We start from the raw sequence: 27,756 nt of genomic DNA on the forward strand, positions 1-27,756 counted from the left end.
AGGTAGAAATGAAATTACTTTTGAAATGCAATTACTGCATTTTGTTAGTAACATGTAATCAGTTTGAATTTTTTTCCAACATTTGGTATTCTTTAATGGCTTCTATAATGGAATGAAAAAATAAGTCATTTTTTTATTAAAAATGCCTAAAACATAATTATTTTTATTTTATAATAGTGATTTTTATTAGTTTTAATATTATTTTTTATTGTTGCTATTATTATTTTTTATTTTTATGCTAAATATTATCCTTAAAATAATAATAATTATCAGTTTTCCTTTTTATTATTATTGTTCTTTTTGTTTTTATTATTTTATAGTAATAATTATTATTGTCATTGTAACTATTATTAGTTGTTACTTTTTTTTTCTTATTTTTGTAATAATTATTGTCCTTAAAATAGTAATAATTATTATTATTATTTTTGCACTTTTTATAATTATTTTTCTCGTTGTTTTTGCTATTTTATAGAAATAAATATTATTATTAGTTTTTTTTTATTGTTCTGGTAATTATTATTAATTGTTATTGTCCTTATAATAATAATAATAATAATGAGTAGTATTATTGTTGTTGTTTTTGTTTGATTATTATTTATTAGTATTGATGAATGTATCCTAAGAAAATGATATATATCTATATTTAATTAAGTCATTTATTAATATCATAAATTCATAATAATAATTAATTTGAACTTTTATGTATCTATTTATTTTAAATACATCATATTTATTAAGTTCATATATAATGAAATGTCATGCGCCTCCATAAATAGAACCCAAGATATTGACACTTCATACCCGTCTCCTCACAGCCATTCTCTCATTCTAACCCTATCATCCGCTATCAAAATTCAAAGAATTTAATAGCAAAGAAAGAAATTTCTTTATGGAGTTTTGAACCTTTCTATTTATATAAAATCTTATTATTATTATATTCTTAGGGAGAAGTGAAACTTTCTTACCATTTACCAAGCCAAAATTAAAAAGGACTTAAATCTCTATAAAGAAAATCAGATTTCTATTCCTCAACCTAATTGTAAATCATATTGATGTTTTATTTGCGGCTTAATTATTTATACACTCGTACTAAATTCCTAACAAAGCCCACAAGAATGAAACTTTGAGATGGCACAACAAAATGGTACTAACATGATCCAATAAAAGCCCTAAGATCCCAATAGTTACATACACGGTAGGCCGAATGTTTTATTTAGCTTGAAAAATTACAATCGAAACAATAACAATAATACAAATGTTGAAAGTGCAGATCAAAGCTTAATAACCATTTCTATATCTACATCGTCGTCTATATGAAATCTTGGATGCCAAACTGTTGGCAGTAATACAGCGAGGATGACATTGTGCTGATCCCTCTGCAGCATTGAGTAAATTATGATGATGCCTCCATTCGACAATATCGGGATTAATCATTCACCTTATAACAAGGTCGGATACTTTGCATCAAGAAAGTCCCTCAATGTTCGAGCTGCCTTCTGACCACCCATCAGTTCAGCTAGCCTCTCCATGGGGAGCAAGGCGAGTTCTGCCAAGCTTTTACACCCATCCATTATAGCCCTGTAGTTTGAATCTGTCACACCTGGGAGTCGTCTCAAGAACTCAACAGCAGATGTGTTGTAGTTCTCAGCTCTGTAATTAAGCATCACCGAATTCAAATTACAACGTAAATGACGAAAAATGAATCTATAAAAACCCATATATTCCGCTAGATAGAGCAGTTCTCAAAAAAGAAGATTGCAAAAATCAAAGCAAAACTGTCTTACCTCACATCATTTTCCACAATGCCCTCTTCTGTAGGGATGCCTACTCTGATTGCCCTGGTCTCATCAGGTTCATCCTGATTTGCCTTGAGCGAAGCAAATATCTCGGCAGTGGCATGTAGACTGCGAGACCAGACAATTCGCAGGCGGGGAAAATGTAGAACAAGCAATGACAGCTTGGATATAATATTATTTGGCGTGACATCATCACCAATGTCACTTGCTGACTGCAAAACCAGGTCCACAAATAAAGCTAAAATAGAATAAAGCTAAGAAAAAATCATAAAGGTTAAGCACGCACTAATAGCCATATCTGGACAAAATAAAATTCAAATTACCTGAAATGAAAAGCTTTTATCCTGTGAAAATTCAATAAGAAGAACAGGAATCCTATAATAGCGCACCATTGTTTCTGCTTGGTGGTAAAGGCGGCCTGATGCAAAACTTCCAAAAAGATCTTGGATACTCTTCCTTTCCACACATATTAATGGAGAGAGGATATAATCCCCAACTTCCAAGGTCACAGGTATTATCCGCATGCCCTTCTGGTGTAGAACATTTGGAAGACTGCTCATGAACTCCCTCATGTCCACTATGACCTGAAAGAACAAATTTAAAAATTAAAGCAATTCACATTTCCTATATTTCTTATATATATACACACACACTATAACATATATATATATATCATTTCTATAGGGAAGACAGAATATCTTATACCTGCATTTCTTTCTCAGCTTCTTTTCTTCCACCTGCTTTTCTGGTTACTGAGTTTTGGGAAGCAATACCTTGTGGCTCCATGGTTGAATTCATTCCCAGACAACGTCCATCCTGATTAAAATCCCAGTAATAGTCACAAAATACAAAAGCATATGAGTACCAAAGCCCATTTTGAAGGAAAAAGATAAACAAGATAAAGTTTGACTTCTCTAAACCAATGTGCCCTGCAAATACTAACAAATGATGAAACAGATTACTTGACAACAGAAATTCAACTGAATAACAAGTTGATAGTTCACCTTAAAGCCTTACAGAGCAAGGGGATTGCAATTTTTAAAAAATGTATTGTGATTGCAGTTTGCACCCATGAAAAAATTTTAAAGTTAAAAGATAAAAAATGTATATCCACCATAAATGCAGAAGCTATTATTCCAACAATCTCATTGATTCTGCAAATGTCCATATGACAAGGATCTAAGATAATTAAGGGGCAAAAATACCAAAAGAGATATTTCCCAAAGCATATGATTTTCTGACAAAAAATATAAATTTACATCAGCATTTTCTATGATGCAAAATATTCATGTTCATGGAAAGCAATATAAAAGCTAAATATGTTGTTTCACAGCTTTATCCTTGAATAAATTTTGGCAAGAAACAGACACATAAAGAAGTCTAAACAACCAACTAACAAGATTCAAATTTCAATTGTCAGATAAGATAAAACACATGGGGATTTGTGCATAAAAAGTCCCCCCATCAGGTTCCATTATGGGTGAGTTCACTAGTTCTTAGCAGGATGTGATGGATCCATCCTACACACCAAAGCATTTGTTCTCAATGGCATTCATGATTAAGCATCACATAACCAATATATCGATTCAGCTCTTTGCATGATGGGTGAGTTCACTAGTTCTTTGAAGGATGTGATGAAGCCATCCTACACAGAAAAGCATTTTTTTCTCAATAGCACTCATGATCAAGCATCACAAAACCAGTATATCAATTCCGCTCATCAATATCCAATCTTTCTTCATGCAAGCTACAGTAGCATTAAGAATTCACGACAAATAGGAAGTGAAAATTGCATGCTTTCACAGTCAGTAAATTGGAATGGACAAAGGTATATAAGGATATGGTTGTAGGGGCTCAGGACTATCGGTTGCAACAATTAGTTTCTAGTTATTTTTATAAGAACCATCAGCTAAAGAAATTACCATTCATTGATTCAGAAAAAGAAAAAATTAATTATTTGTATAAAAGAAACAGCCAAAGATAAATCTTCCTGTCTTTTGATTTTTATTTTTTTTTTTTATGCAGAGGGAAGGGGGGGGTGTCCCTTCTGTTTTGCCAAAGTTAACCTGGAACTAGATGAAACTTGAAAGTAGAATGTGGAACTCCAGGTTTGCCTAAATGTACAATCTTAGCTCCCATTTTCCATGCAGCATGCCAATGAAAAAAAAAAATTGCAAGGACAATCACATGCAACAAAATAATTTAATTCCACCTCAAATCAATAAGTCCAAATCCAACAGATTAGATGATCAAATTAATAAGAAATGTAACATATATCCATCAGTGAATCAATAGCCTAGGCCACTCCATACAGAAAGGATGAAAGAGAAGAATGATAGATCAAACCTGATCAACGGGAATCATCATCAATGATTTCTGCCTGATCAATGATTCAAATGCTCCATTTTCCCTGCGTATACTTGCCTCAAACTTTTGCACCTCTGTTGAATCTTCATAGAAGAGAAAATATACTTTTAAATTTATTGAAGGATTTTCAGCTTTATAAATTTCAATTTCCCTGACAAAAGTCATGTCTGGATGGTAAACAATAATCACAGAGGGCTTCAGAATGTCAAGCACATGTCGATCACTTTCCAATGCATAAAAGTGAACCGGTGGCAGTTGCTTCAAATTTCTTCCAAGCAGCGTATGATCAACCTTTTCAGTGTGCTTCCGAAGAACTCTATCTATGGATGTGCCTCTAAGCGCACCTTCAACAGAACCACCAGCAACCACTGGATCTATTTTATTTTCTTGGCCTTCATTGGCAGAACCCGATGCTTCTGATTTATCATTTACTGTTGAACTGATATTCTTTTTCAAAGATGTTCGTTTAGCTGCTCCTTTTCCCCTTCCTCTTCCACGTTCTCTATGGTTAGCACGAGGTTGAGGATCATCTTCAACAACAGAATCCCTTATTACTAGCTTATTTATTTCTAATGCAGCTGCCAGCAGCGCTTCGTTTTCAAGCTTACTCATGCTCGTACTTTCTACACTCTGTCCTGATGTTGTTGGAGCCACTCCATTGAGTATTCCAAAACCTTTATGATCCTTTGGCTTCTTCTTCTGACGCTTTTGTAAACCTTGCAGCTCCACTTTGCTCAGCAAATACTTCTCCCACTCACCCCGCATAACCTTCATAATAAATACACAAGCAACCATTGACATTCAATTTATTGTTAGTTAAGCTCAGGTCATTTAGCAGCAAATGATGAAGAAAGGGCAGGTTCTGCCTAATTTAACCTAGGTGGAATTAATTTATTCAGACTCCTTTTCTAAATAAAAGAAGAAAAAGGCATTAAAATTTGTCATCTAGAATTCAATGTACAGCTAGGAACATGTAGACTGAACTAGAATGACCATGTGTAGTTGCAACTAGTCTTTTAATTCAATTAAGGAACAAGTGCAATTTCATTAAAATGGTGGTATGTGAATGGGAGACAACATGTCCATAAATACAAAGGTGAGGTCAGGTCATGGCATTATGAGACTTTACAATGAATCAACCAAGATGGAAATCCTGGTGGCACATACTGAGATTCCAAAGCCCTAATTTATCATTGGAATATACTTAAGTTAGCACAGGAAAAGCTGCAAACATATTAATAACTCTTGAAAACAATTTTTCATAACATCAGTTAATTGGTCTTGATTGATGAGTTTTAGTGTTTTCCTTTAAGTCGAAGGGGTCAAAATAACATTAAAGCCAGCTTTCATACGAGCCCTTTAATAATTGATGATCTGGGTAGTAAAGACAACCATGTGCTAAAGAATTCTACAGATATCAATGGTTCACGGGTAAAATACTTAATGAAGATTATGCCCACACTAAGATTTTTCTCCAGCCTTTGGCAGAAACAGCATTGAAGTAAGAATATTTGGGGGATTTAAATTTTCTTTTTTTAAATTTCTTTTTTTTTTCAAATTTAAAAACAATTCTTTAAATTTTTATTTCAACTAAAATTTAGAGGCTTCAAAAAAAACCACTAGAAATTCCAATGTCAATAGCAATTTCAATTTTCAAATTTCAATATTAAAAATATGATGGAAATTAGTGGTAAAGCATAAAATTTTTAATTAAACTCCAGAAAATGTTTATAAGCATAATAATGCAATATTTAGAACTACATATTGTAAATAAAATACATGGTATGCGATGCATAAGGAGCAATAATTGTAAAGCTATAATCCTATTAACAATATCCATTCATATGAATGAAATTCATAACAACAACAACAATAAACCAAGCCTTAGGTCCCACTAGGTGAAGTCGACTATATGAATCTTTCCAAGCCTTAGGTCTCACTAGGTGGTGTCAACTATATGAATCTTTTTCCGCCAATTTATGCGATCATAGACAATTTTTTTCAAAAAATTCGGGGCTATTAAATCCTTACACATTTTAGGTCTATCCCTACCCATTTTACTGCTCCTCACAGTAACTAATTCACTCTTCCTTATTAGTGCACTGTGTGGCCTACGTTACAAGTGCACAAACCATCTGAGTCATCTCTTGTTTATCTTCTACAGGGCTTACGTGTAACTTACCACGAACATGTTCATTTCTTAATTTATCTTTCATTGTTATACTACTCATCCATTTAAGCATTCTTATCCTGACAACTTTTACTTTTTGGATATGTTGTTTCTTAATTAACCAACATTCTGATCCATATAGCATACCTGGTCTTACAGTCGTCTTATAAAACTTCCCTTTTACGATCACAACGCACACTTGAAGCACTCCTCCATTTTACCCAACCTACTTTAAATCTATGTGTTACATCTTCTTCAATTTCTCCTTCAACTTGCATAATAGATCCTAGGTATCGAAATTTACTGATGTTATTGATTTCTTCATCATAAAGCTTAATTTTATTTCCAATATTCCTCTTACTATTACTAAAATTATATTTCACATATTCTGTCTTATTTTTACTTATCCTAAATCCTATACATTCTAAAGTTTCTCTCCACAATTCTAACTTAGATTCTACTTCACTCCTAATTTCATCAATCAAGACAATATCATCTACGAACAACATACACCATGGAACCTAATTTTGGATACTCCTAGTTAGTTCATCCATCACTAAAGCAAAAAGATAAGAGTTACAAGTAGATCCTTCAATACACCTACTGTGATTGAAAATTTTCTAGTCTCTCCATCTATAGTCATACTACTAATCATAACTCCATTATACATATCCTTAATGACATCAATATACCTACTACATACACCCTTTTTTTTTCTAAAACTTACCACAAAACTTTCCTAGGTATCCTATAATACACTTTCTCTAAGTCAATAAATACCATACGCAAGTCCCTTTTCTTTTTCCTAAACTTTTCCATTAATCTTCTTAAAAGATATATAGCTTCTGTAGTAGATCTCCTAAACATAAAACCAAATTCATTTTCTGAGACCTTTGTTTCTAACCTTAATCTTTGTTCAACTACCATTTCCCACAATTTCATTGTATGACTCATAAGTTTAATTCCACGATAGCTATTACAACTTTGAATATCTCCTTTATTTTTTTCTTAGTTTAATAGTTGTGTTAAATAAATTAGTTGACCATATAATCTCGTTATCACCTAAGCAGTTCCAAACTTCAACTAGGATGTTATTTGGTCCTATAAATTTTCCATTTTTCATCTTTTTTAGTGCAAACTTAACTTTGTTAACTCTAATCTTGCGAATAAATCTCATTTTTAGTTTTTTCCTCATTTGTCAATTCTAAGCTTAAGTCTTTTACTTGGTTTTCATTAAATAGTTTACTAAAGTAACTTCACCATCTTTCTTTTATATCTTCTTCCTTAACCAAGACAATATCATCCTCATTTTCTATACATTTTACATTACCTAAGTCCTTACTCTTTCTTTCTCTAACTCTAGCAAGTTTAAATGTCTCTTTCACCTTCTTTTGAATCTAATCTAGCATAGAAATTATTAAATGATCTATGTTTAGGTTCGCTAACGGCCTTTTTTGCAACTTTTCTCCCCTATTTATACATTTCAAAGTTTTTAATGTTTCTTTATTTTTGCCATGTTTTACACCAAATTATTTCTGTCTTTACTACTTTTTGGACATCTTGACCCCATCACCAACTTTCTTAGCTATTCGATAATTTTTCTCTTGATTCACCTCAAATCTCTTTTGCTATCTTTTTAATAGGGCTAACTATCCTACTCCAAAGAGTATTTGTGTCTACACCATCCTCTATAGTCCAAAGGTCATCTTTGATCATTTTATCTTTAAATTTTATTATATTTTCTCCCTTTAGGTTCCACCACCTAGTTCACTTACACTAGTTTATTTTATCCTTCCTCTTCTATTTTTTAATACATATATCTAACACTAAAACTCTATGTTGTATGGTTAAACTTTCACCTTGGATAACTTTACAATCCTTACACGACAAATGATATACCCTCTTAGTTAAGAAAAAAATTATTTGACTTTTATTTTTTCCACTTTTGAAAGTTATTAAGTGTTCTTCTTTCTCCTTAAAGCAAGTATTCATTGTAAAAAAATCATATGGCTTGGTGAAGTCTACGATCATCTATCCAAGATTATTTTTGTCTCCATATCCATATCCTCCATAACCTTTATTATCCCTTCCAACGTGTCCATTCAGATCTGCTATAAATATTTTCTCAATCCCTGATATGCCTTGTATAATACTATCTATATCTTCCCAAAATTGTCTCTTAAGGTTTTCTACTAAACCTACTTAAGGAGCATAAGCACTAATGACATTTATCTCTTGGCCTAAAACCATCTTGATTTTTATAATTTTATCCCCTATTCTTTTGAAATCTACAACCCTATCTTTGAAGTTTTTGTCTACAATAATTCCTACCTCATTCTTTTGTTTTTCTTTTCCAATGTACCAAAGTTTAAATCCTAATCTTTCAATTTCTCTAACTTTCTCCCCTACCCACTTAGTTTCTTGAAGAAAGATTATATTAATTTTTCTTCTAATAATTGTGTCCACGATTTTCATGCTTTTACTCGTAGGTGTCCCTATATTCCAAGTTGCTAAAATAATCCTTGTCTCTTGAACTAACTTCTTTACCCGCCCACATCCAGAATGATCTGAGAACCCTTGTTTATTTGACACCATACCCAAACGCCGACACAACGCATCACTTCAGGATGATGAACTATCCCACCCTTGCCCATTTTTCACGACACTCGGGTGGTATAAGTGCAACGCATCGCTCATAGGGGACGCCCCAATAAATAATTAGTAAGGATTCATATCATAATGATCTGACAAATTTTATGTTGGTTATCAGCTACCTAACGCAACCCTCCTCGTTTACCTTGACTTGGGACCGATTGTGTGTGAAACGATTAGTACATTAAGTGCATCACAGGCAGAGTTATGAATAAAATTCATAAACTAGTTAGAAAATTAGTTATTATGTAAATAGTAAATACAACTAATTTAGACACAAACGGATGGATAAATTGTTGCAGCTAATATGTAAGTTCAATTTTGCATACAATTTCAAAAGTAAAGTTGAAAAGTTATCATTCATATCCTCATTGCAATAGGCTTTATTTTTTTACCCCAAAAAAAATTAAGAGAATTTTAAATTTGGTTTTGAATCTTAAATTTTAATTTCAAGGAAATTTTATTCCATAGTAAAATTTTATTTCATAGCAATTTCAATATTTTGATATATTTTGGATAATTTGTGGAAATGTTGAGGGAAATCTTGTCAGATGGAAATTTCAGGCTGCATGGGATAAAACCACGAATATGCACTAGCCCAAGAATGGGAGCAAGAACTTAAAAAAATTAAGAAAAAAGCAATAGATAAAGCCTACTCAGTCAAGATCATGTAGAAAAAAATACTAAAAATAAAGAGGAAAACCTTCTGCGTGCCATTTAGAATACAATCCTCAAGCTGCATGCAAGAGCGTTCATCTTTGCATGCCACTAAAACAATGCTCCTATCATCTCCCTGATCTTTAGCTGCAAGTTCTTCACTCGACCAAGCTTTTTTTTCCCTTTCTTCTTTTATCTCCTCAAGAATCTCCTAAAAGACAAAATTATCAACTATACATCTCAACTGCCTCAGAACAGACAAATTGTTCTATAGCCACAAAATTTTAAATATAACAATATTATATGATCACCCAAAATTTTATTAAAAAAAAAAAAAAATTGGACAGTTCATCCCTGCATAAATGCTTCCCTTTATGGGGCACAATATTAAACGGAAAAAGCTTATCCAGATTGATTGAACTACGCTTCATCAAATTTTTGCATATTTTGACTATAGATGAAGTATATTCCAAAGATTTCATAGAAAAATGGAACTCACTCACTCACTCGCAACAGCTTCCACTTCGGTGCCTCCTCTAGAACTTCCTCTAGAACAACTCCACTGGCCGTATTTGTAGGCAGAGATTCGTCATTTGCTGCATATACATGTACATAAAGAAAAAAAAAATAAATAAATAAAAGAATTGTACCCAAAAGAATAATCTAACACCTCATAACACAGCATGCACATTCTCAGATCATCTTTAGCCCAGATTTAACATCCTAACTCAAAGCAACCCAGATAACCAATAGAACCCAGATGTTGGAAAACAACTCACCTACTTTCTCATTATTGCGGTCCTTAAGTTTTCTTTTGTTGCCTGCCAAATTGTTACCCTGTCCTCCCAAGTTCACGCCATCGGGCCTACCAAAATAATAAACCCGCTTCTTTGCATACTCAAATATCTTATAACTTGATTCTGCAAATATCCACACAGAACGGAAACTCTCGGATGCTCTCAAACTATCTAAATACTTCAAATAAGTCACAGCATCATATCTGCCCAAATAAAATATAAAATTCAATCACCAATGCCATAACCAACCGAATTTCATAGATAACCTCACAATATACTGGAAGCTTTCAAATTTGAATAAAAAACAATTATTATCATTTATTAACAGAAAGGACTACAATATATATATATATAACAAGAGAATTTTTTTAAATGGATTCTCCTGCTAAAATGACAGCTAGAAACTTAAAAGAAGAATATCAATACCTCACAAGATAATCCAGCAATTTTCTCAATGTCCTTAGGTCAGACACAAGCTGCTTCGTCTTCTTCCCCAATGTATGCCAAATTGGATCCAATTGCCGCCGCACAATCTCATCGAAGGACTTAAACAGCCCATTTTCAACCGTCAGATCCTCCACATCTACCTTGTTCGTCTTTCTCATCTCCTTCAAACAAGCGCCCATAACTTCAATTATGGCCTTCTGAATCCCCTTCATCATCGGCGACATCGAAACCCTAATGTCCACCACCACCGGCGGGTCCCTCTCCAGCTCCTGCGAAACGTAGACCTGAAACCTCGGCCACAGATGCAACCTCCGCACGAACAAACACTTCATGATCCTCTCCGCCTTCGCGAACCCCGACACCATCGCGTGCGGCTTGTCCGAGAAAGCCCTAACGTACGCCGTCCGATTCAACGACCGCAAGATCCGCACAATGAACGCCTCCGTGGAAGTATCGGAAAGCGCGTGCGCGTTGAGAATCACAAGGCCGGCAACGCTCGAGGTCGGCAGCCTCGAAGTGAGCAGATCCACTATAAGAATGCGCGAGGTGATGAAGAAGACACCGCCAGACGTGTAAAGCGAGTGACGATGGTGGGCAGGGAGCTCGGAGGTGATCTCGGAGGGAAAACTAGGGTTAGGGTTTTGGGAAGGAGGGGCTTGGGGGTCGGGGAGGGAGGCCAGGATAGACGATTTCTGGGAGGGGGAGGCGGAGAGGAGGAGGAGGGAGCCTTGTGAGGGGGAGTGGAGAGAGAGGAGGGAGGAGATGAGTTTGTGGAGAGAGAGACCGGATGAGAGGACGAGGAGTCCGCCATTGGCGTCCTCGAGGAGCTCTGAGATTATGTGTTCGTGGAACTGTACCATTTTTTTCCCTCTTTTCCTTTCTGTTCTCTCTCTAGATTTATCTGCTCTCTCTCGCGCGCGCGCGGCGGGAAGAAGGAGAGAGTGCAGGTTGGGGCGAGTCGTTGAAGGTTAATTGTGGGAGTTGCTTCCAATAATTATTTGAATATTTAAATCTATACTAGTCGTTTGGGAGTCGATGGGCTTTTGAAATTTTGAATTTTTTTTTATTTTTTTGGTTAAACATTGCATTAGGGAAAGAAATATAAAGCCAATCATAGAGTGTAGGATGAGGATGGCCCGTGGTTTGTTTGATCTGTAAATTTTGATAAACTTTAAATCGATTATATTGTTCATAGGAAGTGATTGAAAGTTGAGAGATTATACAATTAAATAGAATAATTAATTGTCTTAGTTGATACATTTTTATTATCATATAATCATAGTTCTACAAAGTTGGAATCAATTGTGCATTAATAAATAAAATAGGAATTGAATATCGAAAGTGGGAAATAAACGAAAATATAAACAAATTGATAGTAGTTGGCAAAATTGATGGGCATCAACATGAACAAGATGATTGATGGTAGGTTTGAATACATGAGGATGGCCAACTAGTGTTAATTTGTCAAAAGGTAAGAGTATAGTCATTCAATTAACAATCTAGACTTCAACTTACCTAAATTGAAAATACATAAAGCAAGGTCAAAGCAAATTATATGAGTTGAGCACTATCATAATCCAAAGGAAATGATCCGTCATTTCCTTCGACAAACGAAAAAACAAAATTAGGCGTAGCATTACTCAAATTGGTAAACAATGCATAAAAGTTTTCCACATAAACATTAGGGTAAAAAACGTTCACCTCTCCTTATTTTTGGTAAACATACAGGAACCTCTACTGAAATTTAAAAAATCCCATTGATCTTTAAGTTTTTCAAAAATACACAAACCTCCCTTTACATTTTGTAAAAAGATAAGTCTTTAAAAAAAGAAAGGGGGGGGGGGTTATCTTTTTCACAAACCTCAAGTGGGATTTCTAAAATTCTTGAAAGCTTAGGGGAGGTCCTTAGAATTTTTTAAACTTTAGGGAGATCAATATTTTTTTGCTAAATCTTAAGGAAAATTCTTAAAATTCTTGAAACCTTAAGAGAGGTCACTGAAATTTTTTAAACTTAAGGGAAATCAGAATTTTTTTTGTTAAATCTCAAAAAATGTTAATATATTTTGCCTGAAACATTATGATTTCAATTAGTAAAAGTAGCAGCCATAATCGAGACAAAAAATGTGATGGTATTGATGAAAAAAGTTGAGACTAAATGATTGATCATAACATAGTTATCATAGCTTGTTTTGGTAAGAAACCAAATTACATGAATGGGAAATCAGTGGGTGACACAATTGCAATAGCCCATAAATCTACCAGAGTTAAAGGAGCCAAATATTGTGTAAGGAGTTAGCATGACAATGACTGTTGGTGTACTCACACGTTAAGCTTCCTTGGCTAATAGTGTTTTTTTTAGGTAATTGAAATCATGAAAACTCATACCACTAGCTGATTTGGGGTAGAACAAGACATTAAACAATCATAGATCCCACCAGGGACAAATACTTTCTATAGTGTTGCAAAATAGAATTAATTAGGATTTCCCATTCCACAATCGAAAATGATGAAGCCTTACAACCATATAACCTACAGAACCCTTTGAGCTTAATTTGATGCTAAAATAATATGTAGAATATCGATGATGTTCTAGGATGGAAGAAAATTTCAAGTTTTTTTTTTTTGCAAAATTTACTGGTTGCCTACAAACTCACCACTTTTCCCTGAAAATTTTCTTCCCAAGTTAATATATTCTTGGATAATGACCATTCCACTCTTATCCTATTTTATTCTGTGAATCAAATGTAATATTAATATTTTTGTTGTTTTTTCTAACTTAAAAGAATGATATTGTTTGATAGTTTATAATAGAAGTATATGGTAGATTATTCATATGTTGAATGAATGCAGTTTTTAGTTATACATGTCACCAAGCAGGGTACTGTTTGATAGTTTACAATATAAGCTTATGGTAGATTGTTAATATGTTGAATGGAATGTGCCTTCTGACTATATGCTTCATCTCCTTTTAAACATAGATACAATACAAAACCTAAACCCAGAAGTCGTACATTGATAACTCAAAGCCTCACAAAACCTTCTCAAGGAAGTCACTTTAAAGCCTAAAAGTGAGAAAGAAACAGGAGGGAATACTTGTCAAACTGGAAGGCTGAAACAGTATGAGGGATGCCATGTAATGCTTGCTCAATACAAACACAATCCAACCACTAAAAATTGAGAGGGGGAACCAAAAGAGAAATGGTAGAACAGAGGAGGTGAAAATTTTAGGTTATTTATCTGAAAGTGGCAGCCAAAACAAGTTACATACAGTTTCAGATGAGAAGAAGCCCAGTTGCACAAAACCATGAAATCATACATCACAGAACCATTCAACTTGAGTCTACATCATCACTGAGAACTCCCTGACTTCCCTTGATTCTTCGCATTCGCAAGGGAACAGGTTTCTGCAAGACAGACACATTAATATTGTTCCAAACGTCTGACTTGGTTGGGAGCTGAGCTATTTTCTCAGCAATATCCATGTCTTCAGGAAGAACAGAACCAAACACGGTGTATACTTTATTCCATTCTTCATGGTTTGCTAAGCTTATAAAGAATTCAGGGCCAGAATTAATCCATGCAACTGAACCCCTTCTTATGGTTGGGCAAACTTCTGTTGCAATCTTAAAGAATGCATTCCCCTGGACTTCCAATGTTCCTTGAATGAGTGCATATGGAGAACCAAGAGGAGCCTGAGAAATCCCCCGAAAAAAAATCCCGGTGAGAAACACACATGGGATGACTATTAAGGTAAGGTTAAAACAAATCAATTAGTAAATTGCAACTAATTACTTAGAATGGTAAAACACAATTTCATCTGTGGAAGTCCTTATTACTGTTAGATCAATTCCAAGGAAAGTATATCAATGGTTTTTGGTCAGCTAGGGGTTATCCAATCAGCATAAACACAAACCTCTCATCTGTTTTCGTTATTATCCCCATGGATTAGGTTATTGCTATTGCCATGACACCACTATTATGGCTGCTGTTACTACAACAACAACTAATATAATTATTATTATCACAAGGTTACAGATAAATGATAGATCGGCAATGATTAGTATAGATGTTGAAATTTTGACATAAGGTTTGAAGTAGAACATATCATTGGTCTGCAATTTTACGTTTATCTAATTCACTTTAAAATCATAAATCCTTGTTCTTCAATTGCCTTTCTATGAATAACAAATTCCAAAAGCACATGGATGATACGAAATGCAATCATGCAAAAGTGTTAGTAGTGCACATCTATGCTTTGCAGGGAGAGAAAGAGAGAGGTCTAATGCACAGCAATTTGTGGTGTATGTGCATTTGTGCATACCAACATATGCCTGTACATGGGATTTCACCTTTTTTCTTATGCCAAGAAGCTAATACTTATGCAAAAACATGTAGCTAATTTTGAACCTCAAGTAGGGATGATCATATAACAGAGTGTGAATTATATTATCAAAATAAAGGCAAAAACGACAACAGGATTCAATCACGTTCTTAGTTTATGAGCTAGGCACTCTTTATGTTAACTATCAGAACAAAAGCAATGTAATGAATTTGATCTATGTGTCTTCTACATTGCTACAAGAATCTTATCCATTATGGACAGGACTGGAAGAGTAGAATTGGATTTGGACTGCCTAACCTATTCTGGCCTTTTATCTATAAGGTTACATTTGGTTCGCAATATAATTATTCCTTGGAATAAGATGGAATACAATGACAATTTTGGGAATAGAGGAATGGATATTCCTCGAATATTCCTTATTATTTCATCAAACATGTAATAAGAAAGGAATAAACATTCCCATGGTGAAATTTGAGAATAGTCATTCCTTCTAATGAATTCATAAAAAGTTTCACTTCATTATATGCTTTATTGTAGCAATATAGTTTTTGCATAACTGATTGTAACTAACGTATTATAACTAATCTATTCTTAGGAATAGGCATTCCATAGACCAAGCATAACCAAAAGGATAGGACAAGGACATGATTGAAATAATTTTTTTTTCTTTTTTTGGGTTTTTAAACTACAAAATCCTTAGCCTTTGCTGGTTGGTAGAGGCAATACTGACCAGCTCCATACCATGTATATGGGCTAAGGATCAAAACATCACCACCAACCCTACCTCCCCCCGCTCCCTAAAAAAATAAAATAAAGAAGAAGGCCTGCCCAATCCCTAATTTGCACCAAACATGAGATATAAATAGTTTAGCAAAGCCTAACCTCCCTAAGCCTTTGAAACAAACATACCCTAAATGGTCTAAATTCATTTAGTAGTTCTATGTATTAGCTGTAGGTCCAAACAAACATACCCTAAATGATCTAAATTTACTTAGTTCTATGCATTAGCTTTAGGTCCAAATTAGTATAAAATGATCTATTGGTGTGAATGAAGAACTCAATTTGGGTTTTGGAAGGCTCATCAAATTCTTGAATCAACAGATGAAGTAATTATCAACCCCATGTTAAACCCCAAAAATGCATTTAAACTTCGAGAAAACTACAGAGATAACGAAGAACACAAGCAGTACCCAAATTAGTAGGCATGTGCAATCACATTCTCCAAACCTTCCCAAGCAAATTTCAAGCAGAAAATTATAAATATATGTTAGTGAAGTCTCACATTTTTTATGTGGTTTCCTTCGGAATCCCATAATTGCCCACGGCCCTCTGCACGATAGAATTGGCAACCCGCACAGTGACGTAACGACAACAACTCGAGAATGTAAACCACAGAATGCGGGGCACAGTCAGGGTAAAGCTGCAATAAACTAAGCACTGTCAGAAGAATTCAAATACTAGTTTATTAAGCCATCCTCTGATTTCAGGCAATATGTAAAGATTAATCCATCTTTAGGATGAACTTTATTCTCCAACAGAAAATATATGTTGGTAGCCAATTAACCCAGTCAGTGTAAAATTCTTCAAGAAAATGAGAGTTCCCATTGCAGTACAACACAAGAATCCTCAACATATTATAATGCTTCGAAATCTTCAAAACTTTTTATTTTGTCAAAATTAAAACGTTGAACTTCAGTAGCCCATTCAATTGAAGGATCTAAGTGAACCATTTATCAGTCGAACAAGTTTTGACAAAATCCATAATCCTTATCACTAGGATGTCTTCAGTGTAAACAACAAAGGACAGGCAGGACACACCAGCTCACAGGATCCTAAATGAAAATCATGCCATAGACATGTTTATGTTAGATCTTAATATTTCCTTAAAACTTTGCTCTCTCACCTGGATCTACTCTGATTTTGGTGGAAAAAGGCTTTATACATCGGGGAAAGGTTTATACATTCTCATAAAACAACTTTTTTCCAGGTTTTTAGTTAACACACTTTCAGGTTTGTACTCATTTGTCATTTGATGATCTTTTTTTTAATTATTAATTTACTAGATGATGATTTTTAGGAATAGAAAGGCATGAAAAAAATATGCATACACAACCATACTGAAAAGCAGATAGGTCTCAAGGAAAATTTCCTTTCCTTCGTATTTGAGTTGTAGTTTATGGTCTTTGGCCCTGGAAATGTCCAGGTTTTGATGTAATTGGGTAGTAGTTGATATGGCTCTGGCCCTTGGGAATGCCAAGGTTTTTTATGTATTTGAGTTCTGTTTGCTGCTTGCAGTCTTGGCCTTTGTTTGGCTATTGATTGTACTGCTGTGCAGTTGCTTGTTGGGGAGTTCTGCTCTCCCTCTCTTGGGTATGCCCAGTGATACAGTACATGTCCTTTTGGTCTTATAATTATAATTTCAGATCAAAAAAAAAAAAAAGAAAGATAGGTTTCAAGGCTAGCAAATGCAATATTGCAGTTGCAGGACCAGTTTACAAAATGGTCAGTGGATGAAGAATACTATTCCCTTCAACCATACCAATGAAAATCTATAGCCACTGTCCTTTTTAACAGATATCTCATAAGCAAAACCTCAAAGTGTTTCATATATTAGCTTTCCAAAAGAAAATTCAAAAAAAAAAAAAAAAACTCCAAAACAACCCAATAAAAATCATTCAGCTGCCATTACAATTTATTTTTCCTTCAAATTATTTTGTAATGCATTAAAAGATTCTAGCTGTGATTATAATAACATCTTACAAAAGCCGTACCAGTAGTATGCATTGTTATTAACGTCCCAAAAACTATTCTAAAAGTCTCTGCCATTTTCTTGTTTTAGAAAAAAAAAAAAAGGAAACACCACTTACTTTAATATGAAGAGTACCATATTCTGTTTCCAAGCCAACAATACCCTGAAAAGGAGAGAATGTTAAAAGAAGATAATTCAATACATAGGACAATCATACATCATAAATTGTTCAACTTTCAAAAAGGATAAAGTCAACAGACAGAAAACACAGAGAACTACAACATTGATAAGAGATCTTCAAATTTTAATGTAGAAAGAAAATTCATACAATCTCGATACAGAAATATATTAGTTATACTTTTGATGCTTCAAATTTGTGACAACTCACAAGTGCAAATGCATTTAAATATCAAGAAATTTCCCACGAGAAAAAGGGAAAAAATCCTGAATTTCTTCAATAAATATAATTGTCCGTAACCAATCAGTAACAACTGTCAGAAGCACAAGTGAAAAATGTTAAACCAGATCAGAAGACTCTGTTCAACCGTTAGTGATATGCTTTCCTTTTCCCTGATAAATTTCTAGACTTCATTTTGTCTGTCCTAGTGTTCAGATACAGTGGGATGCCTTCCAAGAATCATTGTCATGACTCATGACTGATAAATCATTTAAAAGTTGTATAGGATATATATTCATCTTGTGGTGAGCATTCAGTGCCTTGAGGAGGAATCGCCCAAAGATCTGTTCTTCGGGTTTGACATAATAAAGGAAAATTGAGTAATCCAAGAGTGCAAAAAAGAAAAATAGTCAATTTTGGAAAAAAAAAAAAACTGATGCATACCTGATGCGTTCATTTGATATTCATAATTTTAAGAAGAAGAAGAAGATGATGATGTTGATGATGATGACGATGACAACAATAGCATATCTACACAAGAATTTAATCCAACCAATATTATAGTTTAAACCAATGAAACTGCATCCAAGATAATCTAGAGAAGTGATGAAAATTCCCCTCACTAACCAATATCAATATTGGAAGAAAAAAGCTTAACACCAAGTGCACAAGGCTCATATGCCATATCAAGAGCATGGGGAGGGCAGAATCCTAGTTTAGGTCCAGAGCAATAAGGTGCAAGAAACTTCAACATGCTGATGAAGCTAAGGTTTGGACAAAGCATTCCATTAGCCAAAAAACAGTATCATCAAATTTGATTAGGACAAGAATGCATAACAATGCTCAGAACTCTAATAAACCTTAAGCAAAGCTCAATAATGCTTCTTGTGAAAATTATAGAGAGAATCAAGAGATGTACAATAGAAAATTTTCTATTTCATTGTGTGTCTAGAATGGATCTGTACTAGAGGGATTGGAGAGACAGAGCATTAAATTAGATTGATACAAATATGGAGAGGAGCCTATGGAATGGTCAACTGCTTGATTTTGTGTGATTGCCAATCTCCTGATTGTTGATTGCCTAACATCTTGCCATGATTCTTGTGATTTCTCAACACTCCCCCTCAAGTTGGACTGAATGTTTAAGACACCCAACTTGCTAAGGAGATGATTGAATTGTATCGATCCAAGGGCCTTAGTAAATAAATCAGCTGGTTGTTGATTTGTTGGTATGTAAGCCGTCTAGACAACACCATTCTGGACCTTTTCTCGAAGGACATGACAATCAATCTCTATATGTTTTGTTCGTTCATGAAAGACAAGATTTGAGGCTATATGGATAGATGCTTTGTTGTCACAACACAATTTCACCGGCTATTGATGCATAATATCGAGATCTGTTAGGAGGGATTTTAACCAAGTAATCTCACAACATGTGGAAGCCATGGATCTGTATTCTGCTTCAACCGACGAGCGAGAAAATGTTGTTTGTTTCTTAGTCTTCCGTGAAATAGGGGATTTTCTGAGTAAAATGCAATACTCGGTGACTAATCGTCTAGTGTCTCTACAACGAGCCCAATCTGTGTCACAGTAGGCATGTAGTTAGATTTCACTAGAAGTTGAGAGAAAAATCCCTTGACCAGATGATTGTTTAAGATATTGCAAGACTCTATGTGCAGCATCCAAGTGGGGAGTTCTAGGCTTATCCATGAATTGGCTCAATACATGTACTCCATATGATAGGTCTGGTCTCATGATAGTCAAGTAAATCAGTCTTCCAACTAGTATTCTATATGATGAAGGGTCCCGACTCCTGAATAAGTTCTCCTTCACTTTCATTAAGTGCATGATGTTGCTCCATAGGAAAGTTTCCTGGTTTTGCCCCAATGAAACCCGTATCTTCTAGTATTTCAAGTGCATACTTTCTTTGTGACAGAAAGATACCATTTGCCGAACAGGCTACTTCAATGCCAACAAAATACTTCAAAATCCCAAATATTTCAATTTGAAATGATCACTCAAATGCTTCTTGAGAGCATGAATCTGTTCCAAATTGTTTCCTGCAATGATTATGTTGTCAACATATATTAAAATAGCAGTAAAGTGGCCTTTGTGAGATCGGACGAAAAGAGAGTAGTCTGCTTTGGATTGGTTGTATCTGGCATCAATGAAAGTTGATGATAGTTTGTCATACCATTGCCTCGAAGCTTGTTTGAGGCCATACAAGGATTTGTTGAGTTTGCAAACTCGAGTCTCCCCCTTTCGTCCGAATCCCAGAGGGAGCTGCACGTATACTTCTTCATCCAAATCACCATGGAAAATGGCATTGTTGACATCAAGTTGGTGAAGGTGCCAATTATGAGTAGCAGCAAGTGCAAGAAGAGTGCGGACAGTGACCATTTTAGCAACAAGAGCAAATGTCTCAATATAATCAATATCTTCTTGCTGATTATAGCCCTTAGCAACAAGACGAGCCTTGTATCACTCAACGGAACCATCAGCATGGTATTTGGTCTTGTACACCCATATGCAGCTAATAGGCCATTTGCCAGGAGGAAGTGCTGTCAAGGTCCAGGTACAGTTCAATTCTAGGGCATCAATCTTTGCATGCATGGTAGTATGCCATTTGGGATCGTCCATGGCCTGTGAGAAAGAGCTGGGTTCTTTTGCAATAGAAATGGATGTAGTGAAGGCACGATGAGATGGGGATAGACGACTATAGGAAAGATAATGAGCAAGAAGATAAGGTTTACCTAGAGAGTGGACCATAGCCGATTCAGAAGATTGGGCGGGCCAAGACGGTAGTACTTGTCCAACATGAAAATCTCGTAAGTAGTGTGGAGCATGGGTAGACCGACTAGATCTTTGAGGCACAGGACGTGGTGGTGAAGGGGGTGGAGAAGTGGAAGAAGGAGATAGGGTAGGTGTGGGAAGTTCAGCCGAAGTATCAGGAGTAAATATGGGACAAGGGAGGACAAGATCAATGGGAGAAGGTGGAGAGTTGAAAGGGAAATGGTCTTCATAAAAAATGACATCATGAGAAACAAAAGTTTAATGTGTGGCAAGATCATAAAGGCGACACCCTTTCTGACGATAGGGATAGCCAAGGAAAGCACACCGATTGGCTCAGGGATCAAATTTGGAAGGGCTAAGCGATTGAGTAGAGGCATAACATAAGCACCCAAAGACACACGGGTGAGTATAAGTGGGTGGAACACCATGTAGTTTTTCATAAGGAGTCAAACCACCTAAAACTAGAGACGGAGTATGATTAATAAGGTATACTACTGTGAGAATAGCATCGTCCTAGAAGTGTTTGGGCATATGGGCTTGAAATAATCAAGCCCGAGCAACATTAAGAAGATGATGGTGTTTGCGTTCAACGGCTCCATTTTTCTGTGGAGTGGAGACATAACTTGTTTGATGTAAAATGCCCTTGGCGGCATAGAAATGGGGCATGTCAAATTCAGGACCATTGTCACTACGTATTATTTTAACAGTGGCAGAAAAATGATTTTCAATGAAGTTGATAAAGGACTGCAAAAAGGAGCGGGTTTTAGATTTGTGCCGCATTAAATAAAGCCATGTGCATCGTGTAAAATCATCCACGATGGTGAGAAAATATTGGGCACCATTAATGGAAGGAACACAATAACCCCCCCAAATATCAACATGCAGTAAATGAAAGGAAGTAGGAGAAGAAATTGAGCTATTTGAAAAAGGAAGACGAGTTTGTTTTGGTAAAAGACAAATAAGACAAGGTTCTAAATTTGAGTTACAAATCGCAAAGTTATTAGCAGAAAGAGATGACAATGTTTTATCGGAAAGGTGACCAAGACGTCAATACCAAAGTTGAGATGTAGTCTGAGCCATTTGACAACGAGCAATACTGGTGTTGGTGAAGTAGTATAGGCCATTCCACTCAGTTCCCAACCCAATCATCTTGATCGAGTGTAGGTCCTGAATAAGGCAAAAATCCGATGAGAAAATAATAAGACAATTAAGAGTCTTACATAATGTTCCGACAGCAATTAAATTAAAATGAAAGGTGGGAACACAAAGGACATGACGTAAAGTGAGCGTAGGTGAAAAAACAACAGAACCAATGTGGGTGATTATGGCATAAGAACAAGAACCATTTGGTAATTGGACGGTGCGACCACATACGGGAATTGAATGAGTTAAAGCAGTAGGAGTGCAGACCATATGGTCAGTGGCACCACTATCCAAAATCCACAAAAAGTCTTTATTGGCTTTACCTGTTAAGGTAGTTTCAATGCTACCCACATGGTTAGTCATGGACTGCGGTTGAGAAACATTGTTAAGGATAGCCAAAAGTTGATGACACTGCTCGGGAGTGAATGGAAGGCTACTAGTAGGTGTAGAGAAGGAAGCTTGATGAGCACTGTGTTTGGGACCAGAGCTAGGTTTAGAGCCCCAAGATCCCGATGGATAGCCATGAAGACGATAGCAACGATCGACAATGTGACCATCTTTGCCACAATGATTGCACTTGAGGTGCTTCTTGGAGGATCCTGAGCGATTGTCATGGCGTGGTGGATAGTTGGTGGTGGCCAGAGCAAGACCCTCAACAGCTAATGGAGTGGAAATATTGCGTTGGCGTTCTTCCTACAGGGCAAGAGCATAAGTGCGACTGATGGTAGGAAGTGGATCCATCAAAAGAATCTGACCACGGATGGCGACATAGGAATCATTGAGCCCCATCAAGAATTTCAATACATGGTCAACCTCCTGCTGTGCTAGTATCTCTTTACGTGCTGCGCAGGTACAAGTGAGGTTGGATTGCACTGTTGACAACTCATCCCCCAAACTCTTCAACTTGGCAAAGTAAGCGGTGACCGAACAGGATCTGTGGACAAGGCTAGCAATGTCTTGTTTGAGTTTGAATAGGCGAGGCCCATTAATTTGAGAATAACGATCTTTCAAATCCACCCAAATAGTGTAAGTAGAATCACAATAAAGCACACTCGAAGAGATATCCTTGGAAAAGGAATTGAGGAGCCAAGAGATTATCATGCCATTGCAACGAGACCATTGTCGAGCTTCAGCGAAAGAGGGTGAGTTTGGTGGAGTGAGGGTGCCATCAATGAATTTAATCTTGTTCTTAAGCATGGCACGGCTCCATGTTCGGCAGTTGTCTTCGGTGAGGGGGTGAGAGTCGTGAGACACAAGTACCATACCAGGATGGTCAGAAGGATGAAGATGCAAACAATGAGTAGGATCATCATACTTGCCACTTTTCTCAGCCATAAAAAAAAAAAAAAAGAATGAAATTGAAATTGATTCTGTTTTTTTTTTTTTTTTTTTTTTTTTAACCGGTCGGACCAGCGGTCTAGGTCAGGCCGGATGTCTAGATCGGAGCGGCATTCTGGATCGGACCGGATGTCTGGGTCTGACCGGCGTGCGCGGGTCGGGCCGGGGGGGAAGCTTCTGGATGCATGGGCTGATTCTCTTGTGCTTGGGTTAGATTGAGGGCACTAGTGTACTGGGCCGCGGAAATGAAGGAGATGGATGCGCCTGAATTAGTTGGGCTGCTGGGTTGGTTGCTCCTTTGGGCCCGTGAAAATAAGACCAAAAAAAAAAAAACTGGACTAGTGTAATAACCTGTGTTGCAGAGGAACTAAAGCCAAAGAGAAAAAAAAAAGGCTTGCGGGATGATGCGCAAGAAAAACACAGAAACTGAGATAAAAAATAAATAAATAAATAATAAATAAATAAAACAAAAAGGAGAATTCTCCTCAAACTGTGCTGCCAGTGCTACAAAGGAGCAAAACTACCATACAACTATTATTTACGTTGTTGGCGGAGAGAGGGCAAGCAAATGAAAGCCTCTGTTTTATATTATCAAAACAAAGGTATAAAGAAGAAGAAAAATGACAACCTCGTAAATGATTTCCGCTCTAATACCAAGTGAAAATTAGAAAGAGAATCAAGAGGTGTACAATAGAAAATTTTCTATTTCATTGTGTGTCTAGAATAAATTTGTACATGGGTATATATACAGGGATTGGAGAGACAAAGCATTAAATTAGATTGATACAAATATGGAGATGAGTCTATGGAATGGTCAACTACTTGATTTTGTGTGATTGCCAATCTCCTTGATTGTTGATTGCCTAACATCTTGCCATGATTCTTGTGATTTCTCAACACTTCTGCATTCTAATTCATCACAGTAATCAATTAAAAAATTCCCCTTTTCTCTTTAAATTTTCTAGGTTGAATGCATTTCAGTTTTTTGTTTGACCCTGAATTTGCAATAATAGTGTCAACTGTCAACACAAAATCCTCCACTGAATTGTTTGCTTCATTTCTAGATAATCCCCATGTTCTTCATTCTCATAAACATTTTCTTCCTCTACAATAATCAATCTAGGACTTCATTTAGACATACAAAACCAGATGGAAAGTGAAGATAACAAGATGATTATAATATTATAGCAAATCAAGCATACAATGGGATACTAGTTAAGTTATAGAAAGATAGCACAACCAATGAATAACGCATGTGGTATTTGAAGTGAATTGAAGACAAATTAGGAAGTAATGAACCCATAAATTCAGACAGAAAAAGGAAAATGAAAGCCCAGCAGAACCAAGTATATGAGCTTTTAATCCAAGGGTTGAGATTATTCTATATGGGCCTCCACTAGTGGTGTTAAGACAACTTTTGCCCACTGCATTTGTCCACTTCATTTCTATAAAATCACCATGTTCTTCATTCTCATAGCATTTTCTTCCTAAATAATAATCAATCTAGTATTCCATTAAGATGTACAAAACCAAAAGGAAAGTGAAGGCAAACAGGGTGATTATAATATTATGTAGCAAATCAAGCATACAATGTGAGACTAGCTCATAAGACGTACAAAAACAGGCCAGTTTATATGCACATTAAGAACTAAGAGCAAGGAGCTTGTTTATAATAGGTTAAATACAAATTTCATTTAATTTAGCAAAAGATAGTACAAAGCTGGTTCTACATGAATAAATTAGGAATTTGCTGTAGTATATAGTCAATGTGGTAGGTAACTGCATTTTCCATTAAACATAAAATCTAATTGACCCTTCAAATGGGTTAAAACAAATTCAAATTCAAATTGACTCAGCTGTACTGAGTCTAATGACAAAGAAGAGGGCACAGTACAAGAACTATGGATGCTATCTTTAACAAACTGCCATGCTGCAAACAAAATTCCTTTGCCTTTACATATAATAGTGCAAAGTTGGCTGCATATAACTATAAGGAAATCGCTTTAGGAGTATATGCTCCATTATGGCAGGTAAATGTATTGTCACAAGAGATGGAATCATATTGAATTTTTGGGCTTTGAGGGTTAAAACTAATTCAAAAATACAAAACAAAAATAGCTTTATGTGTTGTTTTCTTTCTTTTTTTCTTTTAAGTAGACAGGATTCTTTGTGCTGGTCATGATTCTTTCATAAGTTTCATGGATGGCTTGTTCTAGGTAGTTTTTTTTATTCTTTATATTCTATTTGAAGCTTTCCTCGAGGAAAAATGTTGCTTTGCTTATCAAAAAACGAAAGTTGAAAAGGATTAAAACAAATCCAAATTGAAAGATGGCCAAGCACAACCATTGTGTATTTAATAGAATATTCTCCAAGAAATCAGACTGGACTTCGATAATCTTGATTCAACACTTTCACATCTATTAACTATACATTTGGTATGTAAGAATGGAATGGAACCAAATTTGTGACTTGAATTTTTATGTTCTTCATTCCAATTTTTATTCCATTCCATTCCCATCACATTCCATTATGTGAACCAAATGCAATGTAAATGTGATGATTCCCTTCAGGGCTGTCCATCCTCGTTGACTTGAATATCCAAATTTGATTCTTAGCTACAATAGTGTCTAGATGAGGACAGCAACTTTTTGATAAAACAATTCTCAGATCATGTATCCAAATTCAGCTTAAATGGAAAATAGAACAAAAATAACCACGCATTCGCAAACTTGCATACCTCTCCTTTCCCAAAGACAAGCCCAGAAGTCCACCGAACACTTTTTTCATTTTCCTGTTGAGCAGGGGCCAAGGTATCCTTCTGCTTCTTCAACCAGCACTAACGGCATGACATGAAAGAAATGATACCATTAATCATCGAACTGACAGCACAGCATATCATTAGGCACAATTATAAGATGGTAGAAAAATATATGAACTAAATAGCTGTTCTCCAGAAGTATGAAACATCTTCCTCGAGATGCCAAAAAAAGTATTTCAAAACATTGTGTGAGCAGTGATATGAACTCAACCAAAGGTTGCCACTCAGTCAGAAATGACTCTTCAGGTGTCAAACCACTAATAAATAAAACAAAACCAATTCATCATCATAACCAAGCCAGAAGTCAAAATCATTCAATATTTCAAATCAAGTACCCGTAAAACCAAAATTACACAAACCAAGCAAACCAACTGCATTAAATCATCAAATAAACAGTAGAAAAGAATAAAAGAGGCATTTAATTATTCACCTCACCGAATTGAGACCCACAGGCTTCCTTATTTCCACAGAACACCCAGGAGTCACACAAACACGGCCCATCACTCCCACTGCACATGGCCTTGCAAGCCCTACAACACTCCTCGGAAGAATTGAACTTGAACTCCGAACCCCACTTCACAGCAGCACCCCAAAGCTCCAAATTCTCGATTCCTCTACAGCACCCACCATTATCATCCAGCGCTCCTCCATGATCAACAGAAGCCAATGCCGAGGAATCAAGCTCTGAATCCGAAGAACTGTTGCCGGGTCTGAGCACCGTAGTGAGGAAGGTGTAGACCAGAGAACAGGACACGAGACCCATCACGAGGAGGACCAGAGAGGCCCAACGGGTAGATTCAGGGTCATTTGGCTTCCGGCCCATTTGAGATTGGGGAGTGAAGAACAAAACCCAGAAATGGATTTGAATTGTTCGGATTGGTTTGTGAAAATTTCGGGGTTGGGAGACGTTGACTGAGAAACAGAGGAGGCAGAGTTTGCAGGATAAAAATAGAATACCGTATAAAATCAAAATGCTTATCCCTATTGTCTTTTTGCGTCTGACTCTTTCTGTACAGTAGGCTTGGAGCACGGAATAGGTGAAACGACGTCGCTTTGATGATGCCTAGAGGTCAGCATTAATTATGGAATTTAGGTAAATAACTAGAAATAAAATAATGAGTAAGAATTTAATAACTCTAAATAGTCGAAAAATAATTCATATAATCAATTACATTTAGGGGGATTTAAGGTTTATTTTTATTTTTATTGTTGTTGTTGTTGTTGTTGTTAAAAGAGTAGAAAAATGTGTGTGGTTATTAGTAATGTTATGTTGGTAAGATCAGTTTAATG

General features: G+C 35.7%; 2 protein-coding genes across 2 annotated transcripts; both read right to left on the minus strand.

Moving 5' to 3' along the window:
- Positions 1-1,129: 1,129 nt before the first annotated feature.
- Positions 1,130-12,016, minus strand: LOC131163706 (DNA repair endonuclease UVH1). Its single transcript, XM_058120394.1, has 9 exons — positions 10,866-12,016; positions 10,422-10,642; positions 10,150-10,238; positions 9,689-9,853; positions 4,143-4,931; positions 2,502-2,612; positions 2,120-2,380; positions 1,785-2,008; positions 1,130-1,650 (listed from the first exon to the last, which is right to left on the minus strand). Exons 1-9 carry the CDS (start codon positions 11,744-11,746, stop codon positions 1,440-1,442), a joined length of 2,952 nt encoding a protein of 983 aa, XP_057976377.1. The 5' UTR covers positions 11,747-12,016; the 3' UTR covers positions 1,130-1,439.
- Positions 12,017-14,100: 2,084 nt separating this feature from the next.
- LOC131163708 (uncharacterized) lies at positions 14,101-27,443 on the minus strand. The gene is made up of 5 exons (XM_058120396.1): positions 26,897-27,443; positions 26,386-26,484; positions 18,096-18,140; positions 16,511-16,648; positions 14,101-14,578 (listed from the first exon to the last, which is right to left on the minus strand). Exons 1-5 carry the CDS (start codon positions 27,287-27,289, stop codon positions 14,216-14,218), a joined length of 1,038 nt encoding a protein of 345 aa, XP_057976379.1. The 5' UTR covers positions 27,290-27,443; the 3' UTR covers positions 14,101-14,215.
- Between the last annotated feature and the right edge of the window lie 313 nt (positions 27,444-27,756).

Source organism: Malania oleifera, chromosome 9, assembly GCF_029873635.1.
Source record: "Malania oleifera isolate guangnan ecotype guangnan chromosome 9, ASM2987363v1, whole genome shotgun sequence".
Lineage (NCBI taxonomy): Eukaryota > Viridiplantae > Streptophyta > Magnoliopsida > Santalales > Ximeniaceae > Malania > Malania oleifera.